The sequence below is a fragment of the Dipodomys ordii genome, unplaced genomic scaffold, assembly GCF_000151885.1.
Source record: "Dipodomys ordii isolate 6190 unplaced genomic scaffold, Dord_2.0 Scaffold142, whole genome shotgun sequence".
In the NCBI taxonomy this organism is placed as follows: Eukaryota; Metazoa; Chordata; class Mammalia; order Rodentia; family Heteromyidae; genus Dipodomys; species Dipodomys ordii.
Window position 1 is genome coordinate 2909978 of NW_012267358.1, and position 11065 is coordinate 2921042.

Here is an 11065-nt window from a genome sequence, read left to right on the forward strand (position 1 = left end):
ACACACACACACGCCATTACTGGGCCTTGAACAAAGGGCCTGAGCACAGTCCCTGAGCTTTTTCACTCAAGGCTAGCACTCTACCACTTGAGCCATAGCTCAACTTCCTTTATTTTTTTGTTTGTTTTTTGGTGCTTAATTGGAGATAAGGGTCTTAAGGACTTTCCTGCTCAGGCCTTCTGAGTAACTAAGCTTACAAGGGTGAGTCATGGCACCTAGCCATGTCATGACTTTTTAAAGCAATACTTGGTGGAAAGCAACTTGAATTTCTTCTTCTTCTCTGAAAATCCTTTTTTTTACCACAATGTGGCTCTTCTTTGATACAGACAGACAGACAAACAGACAGACAGAGAGACAGACAGACAGACAGACACACACACACACACACACACACACGTAGTTGTACAAAAGAGTTACCATTCAACAAAGCAGTTTATGAATAGAGTAACTCCTGATCAGTGTCACCCTTTTATTTATTTTTTGCCAGCTCTCGGGCTATTTAGGGCTTGGGTGCTGTCCCTGAACTTTTTTTTTTTTTTGCTCAAGGCTAGTGCTCTACCACTTGAACCACAACACCACTTCTGGCTTTTTCTGTGTATTTGGTACTGAGGAACTGAACCCAGGACTTCACACATGCTAGGCAAGCCCTCTACCACTAAGCCACATTCCCAGCCCAATGTCTCACTCTTAACATTCTCACTCACCTCCTTTCTCACTTTCTTAATTTTAGGTTGCATCTAACAAGCAGTTTATGTATGCAATGCATCTTGATCTGTGTCATCCCTCCAAAATGTTCATCTTCCCTTCAACCTGCTCCTTCCCTTACTTTTTTCAGTTCTATGGCATATATAACGCATTTTTGTCTGCATTCTACTCATTTTCACCATTCATTCTTCTACCCCCCTCTCCTTAACAACTCCTTCCCTGTAAGTACCCATTTCCTAGTACTTATTTTGTTAAGCTTTGACTTAGTCTTTCTAAAGAATTATACTATTTGCACTCTCCATGTACTTAGTGTTAGGTTTTTAAAAAGAGGTAGCCGAGTAAGAACCATACCAAGCACGTGGTATTCAGGTAAGGGGTAAGTTTATTCATCGTTCTGGCTGGCACCAGGCCATGTTGGCCCTCCATGTGGCTGGGAAAGACCTGGGAAAGAGGGCATGTGGGCCTGGGCTAGGCCTTATGTAGGGTATGGGCGGAGAAAGGTGTGGCCACATCAAATTCAGATGTGACCTCAGCAGATGCAGATGTGACCTCTTCCAGGTATGCCAGTTGCCTAGGTAACCCAGGTACTAGGTGGAGACTTTGCTGTGAGGTGGGTGGAGTCTGCTCGCCATCCAGAAGCAGACCTTACACTTAGCCTTTCTCTTTCATAAACAGATTTTAAAATAGAGTTTAGAACTGAGGATGTAGCTCAGTACTTGTGTAGTAGGCACAAGACCCTACGTTTCATATCCAGCATGGGAAAAATAAATAAAAATAAAAATGGAATCCAATTCCCAGGGCTGTACTATTTATTCTGTTTGCATCACACAGCATGCAGAGTCCCTTTACTAACAGAGATACATTTTTCTCCTTCTGAACTTCTGTAACATTTTGAAAGGGACAAAATAGAACCATAGCAAAGCAGTTTCTAATCCATGTTTTCTTCTCAGCATCAAACAGCCTGCACATTATAGGCAAGCCATCTCCCCTTGGAATATATGAATCTAGCAGTTCAACAAACAAGGGCTGAGTTTTTAGAAACGATTTCCTGAGATTCCAGAATGGGGATAATCAGCCCAAAGTGCTGCCCTTTCACTTGCTAAGCTTTGCTGCCTTTTTATCCGACTTGAGGACTTGAGCTGAAAACTTCATGGCCCTTCTGTTTCCTCAGTTGAGATCTCAGTCAAGAGGGCCCAGAACTACTAGCAACCACTGGCTCCTGCCTGTTTTCCTAGGTACTCAGAAATCTGAGATCTCAGGATTGAGATTCAAAGCCAACCCAAGCAGGAAACTTTGTGAGACTCTTATCTGTGATTAACCAGTGTAAAACAAAAAGTGGAGCTGTGAAAAAGCTAATAGCACATCCAGACCTGCAATTCAAGCCCTAGTACTTCCACCATACAGACACACATGCACGCGTGTGCACATACTCGTGCACACACACGGACACATGGACACAAAGGACCCTGATCAGAGGGTAACCCAGATCACCGCAGAGCTATTCAAGGGGTAAGAGAAGAGGAAAGAAGTGCCCCACACCAGCTTTGCTCCACTCCTTCAGTGTAGAGGCACAGGAAAAATGGAGGTTATGAGAGGTGTGCCAAAAAATTTGGAAGGGACTGAATGGCATCAATCCATTGTGTCTCCTCAGGAGTTATTTCCCTTTTGGTTCTACCCTACTTGTTGTTCACTAAATACTGGCTCCTGACTGTGCTGACCTATGCCTGGCTCTTCTATGATTGGAACACTCACAATCAAGGTAAGAGGGGGCACAATGGTGGTCCTATCTAACCACAGAGAAAAGTAGTTGAATGAAGGGGAAAAGACCAGACAAAGGTCTCTGCCAGGCTGCTTGAAAATATATAAGGGGTCAAGGGCTATGAGCAGTGTTCCTCTGATACCTGGATAGTTTCCAGTCTTCATGTTTCCCAGAGGAACACAAGCTTCCTGTATACTGGGGGTTGGACTCAGTACTTAGGGCTCTGAGATTTGAGAAGGAGCCTGTTCCTGTAGCCTGAGGACCACAGTCAGTAGAGGGACTGGCAATGGCCCATTTGCACTTCTCTTCTCTTCTCTTACAGGTGGTAGGCATTCAGCTTGGGCACGAAACTGGGCCATTTGGAAATATTTCCGGAATTACTTCCCAATAAAGGTGATCATCTTTCTTTTTGGTGCCCACCTTTCTTCAAGGTGCCTACCTTTCCCTTGGTCCTTGTTTCCCAGACTTTCTTTCCCTACTGAGCTCCATGATTTTAAAGGCTTTGGTGGCAATCAGTGAAGATCAAGCCCCATAGTCATAATTCAGAATAGAAACTTTAGATGGGCAGGTGTGGAATCTAATAGATAGTGTCTTTCCCACAGGGTTGATCCCAGGTCAGCCTCTTGATCTGGAAATCCTTTGACAAATGATGACAGTCCAATGAGCATAGATTTAGGAACTGCTTGCTGGGAAATGGGTCTAGACATCCCATTATTCCTTCTTGGTCAATGCTCTGACTCAATCTTCCTCTGACAGCTGGTGAAGACCCATGATCTTTCTCCCAAACACAACTACATCATTGGCAACCACCCCCATGGCATTTTCTCTCATGGTGTTTTCATCAACTTTGCCACTGAGGCCACTGGTTTCTCCCAGATTTTCCCATCCATCACTCCCTTTTTATCAACCTTGAAATGGATCTTATGGATCCCCCTAGTGCGAGACTATGTGATATCATTGGGTGAGTATATACAGATTCTATTCCGTAATTTACCTCAGCACTCCAGCCCAGATCAGCCCTGCACTCACTCCTTGCTAAAGTAGGACTTGGTAAAAAGTGATTTCCAAACACATAGGGTCAGTTTCAAGAGTATGTGTTGAGCATCAGGCTCTGCCAACAATCTAAGAGGCAGAGTCTACTTGGGAAGAAGAGGAGTTGCCTGAGAATTGCCAGTTCCAAGGAGTTGCCAGGATTACTCTCAAGGTGAATCAGAGGGCCAAATTCAGGATCAAATTCAAAATGCAAAGCAAAAATTGAAAACCAAGTACTAAACACAAATGCAGGACAAATCAGGCATGAAATGCCAGATTCTTTTCTGGGAAACCAGTTGACTTCTTCTAGCTGATGATTTATTGCATCATCCTTTGTCCCAGGATATATTAAAGACAAAAGTCTTTTATACCAGCTAATCTATACAGTCTTTGTCTGTGACCATCTCCTGGAATCCTCTTCACCTTTGTATAAGATGACAAAGAGTAAAGGCTAGGTATCCTCAGAATCCTGAACAACTTCCCCTATGCCAGGCTTCAAGCCATGGCACTGAGAGACATATCCTTCTGCTGGATGAATATTTGTCCTTCTAGACAACAGAAGACCACCAATGCCAAATATTAAAAAAAATATATAAATCTTTTTATATAAATACAAAAAGATGCAACCAGCTGGGCGCCAGTGGTTCACGCCTGTAATCCTCAGAAGGCTGAAATCAGAGGATTGAGGTTCAAAGCCAGCCCAAGCAGGAAAGTCTATGAGACTCTAATCTACAATTAATCACCAGAAAACCGGAAGTGGCACTGTGGCTCAAGTGGTAGAGTGCTTGCCTTGAGCTGTAGAGCTCAAGGACAGCGCCCAGGCCCAGAGTTCAAGACCCACGACTGACAAAAAAAAAGGTAAGATACATTTATCTGGTGGGTCCAGTGGGGCCACTGGAATCCCAGAGGCTGCTTTTGCTCTCCTCTAAAGTTGGCATGGACTTGGTGCAGGAGTCTCTCTCAATGGCTGGATCTGGGAGGCAATTTCTGCCATCTCAGTAGAGAAGGTGAGCAGAGGACAAAAATATGATTGTGTGTGTGTGTGTGTGTGTGTGTGTGTGTGTGTGTGTGTGTACTTGCAAGTACTGGGGCTTGAACTCAGTAACTAAGCATTATCCTTTTTTGCTGAAGGCGGGTGCTCTACTATTTGAGTCACACCTGCACTTCCAGCTTTCTGGTTGTTAATTGGACAAGAGGTTGACTTACTTTCCTGCCCAAGCTCACTTTGAATCAGGATCCTCATAAGTCAGCTTCTTTAGTAGCTAGGATTAGAGAAGTGTGCCACAAGCATTTGGCAAAAATGGTATTCTTTTTTATTCTTTTTTTCTTTTTAAATTTTATTGTCAAGGTGATGTACAGAGGGGTTACAGTTACATTAGTAAGGTAGTGAGTACATTAAGCTTGTTACCCCTCCCTCATTTTTCTCCCACTTTCCCTCTCCCTCTCCTCCCCCAGTTGTATAGATCATTTCCAACATATTGTCTTATATATTGTCTTATATGTATTGATTCGCTTTGTCCTTTGTCTCACCATTTTGTTGTTCCCCTTCCCTTCCCTAATTCAGATAAATGTATATACAATACCCAGGGTACCAAAATCAAAGTGATTAAAAACTGCATGAGTGCTGTTAAAAACAAGGTGTCCCTTATATGCCATTGTTCAATGACATTGCAATCTAGCTTGGGCAGGGTCCCATATCTGCTTACAGTCTCCCAAACCACAGCAAATGGCTCTCTTTTGGCAGGTCACTCGTAGAGAGAAAACACATTGGTGATGGCTCATCCTGATCAACCCCTAGAGGAGAAAACTCTAGAGGGTCTCCAGTGCTCTCAGTACAGACAGAATGGAAGATGACTATAGTACACAGACAGAGAGGGAAGGGTGGGCTTAAAGTCTGAGGATCTGGAAGGTAGGAGGTTATAATAGAAGTAGGCAGAGGAAATCAGTACATCTCTGCTATAGTAGCACAGATCTACAAGGCAAACAATTGTCCCTAAAGCACTCAGGCTAGGGCTAATCCCTGGTTTAGAGCCAAAGACATATCACCAAAATGAAAAATTTGGAAGAACTTCTACAATCCTTAGATAAAGTTTATTCTACCACTTCGCTCTGATTTTACAGGTTTGTCTCCAGTAACTAAGTCATCTGTGACATACAAGCTGACCCACAATGGCTTAGGCAATGCTGTGGTCATTGTGGTAGGTGGAGCTGCGGAAGCCCTCTTGTGCCATCCAGGAAATACTACTCTCATTCTCAAAAATCGTAAAGGTTTTGTAAAGTTGGCACTGCAGACAGGGTATGTTTCGAAGTTCTGGGGCTCTCACAGAAAAGCTTGTTAAAGGGTCCCTCCCTTCACCCTCTACCTCTCATGCTGTGCCTTAGGGGTGAGCACTTTTCTTCAAGTTGGTGAGAGAAGAGCAGAAAAAACGCCCCTTATTCTGGTAGATTGAGGATTCAGGAGGAGTGGGGCTTTGCTATATCCACCTGTTCACTAAAAGGTCTTGAGAACCTCCCAAACATAAAGAAGGAAGTGGGTAGGTGCTGGAAGGATTACAAGGATGAATGAGATCTGCCCCCAAAGAGAATACAATCTGGTTAGGAAAAAAATAGCACACATTCATTCAGAAGTTATCAAACAGCTACTGTATGTCATGCTTAAATATTGAAAGTCATAGAGACAAATAAGAAACAATTCAATGTGGAAGACAGATACATGCACATAGCATTACAAAATATATGCAGAACCCAACTACTTTCCACTTCAACTCGCATTGTGTGGTTCACACTTTAATCCTCACTCTCCAGGATTGTTAAAATACTGGGAATTGCCCTTCCTGTTTCTGCCTCTGCCTCTGATATCTCTGAAAGTTTATTTCAATCACAAACAATAATTCTGTTAAATGTGAGTCAGGTCATGTCACTACTCACAATGCTCCAACGGCTCCTTATAAGGACCCTGAATTAGCTGGTTCTCAACCACTTCTCTGATCTCATCTCTCCCTGCTCTTTCTTACCCTTGCTCACTCATCACAGCTACACTACTCCTAACTGTTCCCAGCAAGCCACGCACTTTTGCCTTAGGGTCTTGCTTCTGCCTGGAATATAATTCCTCCAAGCAAGTGCTTGGTTCTTTCCTTTACCTCCTTCAAATCCAGAGCAGCTTTTTTCAATAAGGTCTTTTCTGACCACCACCCCACCCGATGTTTCTCTGTTGAACTTATTATCTTCTTACATAATATTTGGGTTTTATTTCACTCATTTATATGCTATGTTATTGATCATTGTCTGCTTGCTAAAAAAAAATTAAGCCCCATGAATTCCACTGAGATCTTTTAAAAATCCATTGTGTTTCTCTGGGGTGTAAAACACGTTGGTTCATAAAAAGAAGTCAATAGAACCTTGTTGCAAGAATGAAGTGTGATAAGGAGATTTTATAAATGACCACTGGGGAAACCAAAGTAGAAGTTTCACAGGGGGTGATAGCTGCACTGTGAGTTGTAGTTTTAGTAGTTATTGCCAATCAACACAAAAGAGAGGACCTGTAACATATCCCATGTCACCCTAGGGGGTTTCAAACATGAATATGACATGATTCTCTCCTTTTGATCTGAGGAGTAGGTATATGCCTATGATGCAGGGCCAGGGAAGGATAAAGCCAGGAAAGAGGAGAGAAGGAAGCACTGGCCGAAGGCCACCTCATCCACAGCAGCAGCAGAGGGCAGAGATTTGAAGGTGGTCAAAGAAAATTTATTCAAGGGACAAAATCAGAACCGAGTTTGGAAAGACAAAACAGACTTTGCCATGTGAAGACAGGAGAGTTCTCCTGGCAGAGGGATCAGATATACAGACAGATGGGAGAGATCTTAGCATACTTACTATGGTTAAACAGGTTGTGAGAGGGGAAAGGGGCAGCTAGTGGCATGGGGAAGGCTAGAGCACAAAGACCACGCTAAGCAACAAGGAGCATGGTGGGGAGCTCTGGAAGGGCATTCAAGTGAAAAGTAATGTCTACACAGAATTTTAGGAAGCTCACTCTAGAAGCTGAGCACATTAAAGTTACTTGTTTCCTGAAATTAGTTTTTTTCCCATGGTAAGGCCAAGGAACAGCAGCTCCTCTCAGAGAGTTCAGGTGGGAGGATAGAACTTGGAAGGAATAGGACCTGTGGCTAGAGATGATTAGGTGCTTGTAATCTTGTTCTGAAATAGAGAGTTTGGGTAAGTTACCCACCTCAGAGAGAGCTTTGTGGGGCAGGTGGGTGTGAGGGGATATGTTTGCCTTGAAAAGGTTTATGTCCTGGGGGAGTTCATGTGTTGCTTCTCTTTGCAGGTCGTTCCTTGTCCCTTCCTATTCCTTTGGGGAGAATGAGATTTACGAACAAGAGACCTTTCCTGAAGGCAGTTGGTTACGATTTTTTCAAAAGAGCTACCAGAAAATAAGCAAGATTATATTAGGTTTAAGCCTATGTACCTTCCATGGCCGAGGACTCACTCGTGGATCCTGGGGTTTACTGCCTTTCAATGGACCAATTACCACTGTTGGTGAGCTTTCCCACTTCCCCTGGCTCTTGATTCCTCATCCCAGCTCAACCTCTATTCTCATGCAGACCTGGCTCACAACAGGAATGCAAAGGGAATTCCAGTAGGTAGAGTTGAAAACAGAGTGGAGAGTGCCACTAAAAAGATAATCGTTGTGACTATTCACAGATGGGGCAGAGTCCAACAGCTGTCATATTAGTATCATTAGAAGGAAGGCCAGGATGGAACTGGAGCAGGGAGAAAAATGAAGGAAGGATAAAGGCTGGTCAGTGGCTTCCAGTGAGCTATAAGTAGTGCAAATCATGGTGAGAACTCTAATGTTTGTCTCTCATCCTTCTCCATAGTTGGGGAACCCCTGCCAGTCCCCAAGATTGACAATCCCAGCAAGGACACCGTGGACAAGTACCATGCACTATACATCAGTGCTCTGCGCAAACTGTTTGACCAATATAAAGTTGAATATGGCCTTCCTGAAACCCAAGAGCTGAATGTCATATAACAAGAACCACTTACTCTATTACTAAACCCACAAATCCATGAGGGAACTGATTGAAGACACGGGGAAGGAATACTGGGGGGGAGAGAGAGAGATGTAGAATATGAAAGGGAACCAACTAAGCCAGAAAGGACTTAATACATCAGGGTTGAACAATGGTATCCTCTCACAAGTGTTTGACTCAGATCTGGGGGAGGGAAGCAGAGAGATAGGGAAGAGCCAGGGAGGGCTGACTGGTACAGGAGGCAACAAACCCAATTTAGAAGTCTTGTGAATCACTCTAGCCAGCTGTCTAATGGAAGTAATGAGAAAGGAACAAACACTGTGCCCCTTTCTCCCAAACCTTAGTGGCACCATTACTATTTAGCTTTAGCCTACTTGTCTATCTGTCTTTTTCTCTTTCTTTCTCTTTCCTTCTTTCTTTCCTTTCTTCCTCCCTCCTTTCCTCTTTCCCTCCCCCCTCTCTCTCTTTCTTTCTTTATTTCCTTCCTTCCTTCTTTCTTTCTTCCTTTCTTTCTTGTCCTGGGGCTTGAACTCTAGGTCTGGGTACTGTCCCTGAGCTTCTTTTTGCTCAAAGCTGGAGCTCTACCACTTGAGTCACAATGCTACTTCCAGCTTTTTCTGAGTAGTTTATTTGACATAAAAGTGGCAGACCTTCCTTCTTGGGCTTTCCTCCAACCTCAATCTTCAGATCTAAGCCTCCTGAGTAACTAGGGTTACAGTCCTGAGCCACCAATGCCCAGCTAGCTTTTGGTTTTCTTAGATGCTTTGTTTACAACAAGGTGATCTTGTTTCCTCAAAGACCTGACCTTTCTAGTTTGAGGTCTTCCACATAAGTTAGGGACCTGAATTGTGGCTTCCTAATCCAAGAAGACATGGTTCCCTCAATTATGACAATTTTGAACTAGTAATAGAGTTATATTATTTCTTCTATGAAAATAAAACTATGAAATCGATCAGACTATTGCTTTATTACTCTGTGGCTTACTATTGGGAATCCCTCAAATCTAAGATTTTCCTTTTGGGCCTGAGAACTAGTATGTGTGCAGCCCTTTTCCTTTATTTCATCTACCCGTTATACTGCTCCACATACAAAAGGTAAGAGAAGGTGTGAAGCCTGAACAAAATATAGCAATTTTAGGTTTGTATTCCATTTTGTCCGGGAAATGTGTCAGCAACTGCCCTTGATCCCCTTGAGCCCAAATTCCCGGAATAACCCCCTTTATGGTAAATTCTACTACAGCTAATCAACAGATAACAGGAAAAACTCAAAGTTCCACATGTTCCTGCAAGTTAAAGACCACTCAGTTGCGGCTCAGACCATCTGCTTTAGCCAATCATTTTGAAGAGCATCAACCCCATGAACTAGCCAACCCCCTGTACCTGCTAGGTTCTCACCACTGGTTACGCTAATCATCTTTTAGAGTTATTTTTATGATTTTCTAGTGGTTTGATATGACTTGTTAAGTGTTGCAATGATGCATAGAAGTCCCTAAAACCCCTATAAAAACCCTGCAAGAGGAAGGGTCGGGGCTCTCAACTCTGACTTGCTGTGTCAGGGACGGTTGTGAGTCCAGGCTTGAGCTTGAAATAAATAACTCGTATGTACTTGCATCAGAATCGGCTCCTTGGTGGTCTTTGGGGATACTTATGTGGGCATAAGAAAGGCAATTATAGGTGCTCACAAAGTAAAAGATTCAACAGAAACATGGAGACTGGCACAGGTTTCCACAGTGTAGTCCATTTCTCTGTCTCTCTCTGTCTCTCTGTTTCTCTCTGTCTCTGTCTCTCTCTTTCTCTCCCATTGGTCGTGGGCCTTGAACTCTAGGCCTGGGTGCTGTCCCTAAGCATTTCGTCTCCAGGCTAGTGCTCTACTACTTGAGCCACAGTGCCACTTCTGGTTTTCTCGTGGTTAATTAGAGATAAGAGTCTCACAGACTTTCCTGCCCAGGCTGGCTTTGAACCGTGATCCTCAGATCTCAGTCTCCTGAGTAGCTAGGATTACAGGCATGAGCCACAGGTGCCTGGCTAGTCCATTTTTCGTGATCTCACATAACCACCCTGGGTCAGAAGAGAAGCAGCCATAAGACTGCACCAGAAATAAGTTACCCTGATGTCAAGTACCTACTGCATACCAGGAACAACATGATCATATTTACATTTGTTTGCTGATACCAGCCCTGTGACACTGCCAGCTTCATCATGTTCATTTCCTAGTTGATGGAAGTTCCTAAAGGTTGAGTAACTGACCCCAAACTGTACAATTTTACATATAACTAACATTCAAACCGAGGTCTTACTAATTTAGAGCCAAAGTTCTCTCTAATGTACTATTTCATGACCCTTTCCTCCTTTTCTGGAGTTATATTTTTCTTACATATTTACATAAGAAAAAATATATATTTATATTTTCTTAGATATTTATATATCTTATATGATGTATTTAATATATTTCTTATGGCCTTCCACCAAAATTAGTTCATAAGTATGAAGAAACATGAGTCTCAGTTTAATTCTGAGGGACAATAATTTATTAA

The 11065-nt window shown here is 43.1% G+C and overlaps 1 protein-coding gene across 1 annotated transcript in view; it reads left to right on the forward strand.

The window, feature by feature from the left end:
- The window catches only part of Dgat2l6 (diacylglycerol O-acyltransferase 2-like 6), a 31748-nt gene extending 23217 nt beyond the window's left edge, over positions 1–8531 (forward strand). Inside the window, exons 2-7 of the mRNA XM_013031610.1 lie at positions 2357–2464; positions 2787–2857; positions 3221–3425; positions 5618–5792; positions 7824–8035; positions 8377–8531. Coding sequence (XP_012887064.1) covers positions 2357–2464; positions 2787–2857; positions 3221–3425; positions 5618–5792; positions 7824–8035; positions 8377–8531 — 926 coding nt within the window. The remainder of the gene's footprint in view (positions 1–2356; positions 2465–2786; positions 2858–3220; positions 3426–5617; positions 5793–7823; positions 8036–8376) is intronic.
- Positions 8532–11065: the final 2534 nt, after the last annotated feature.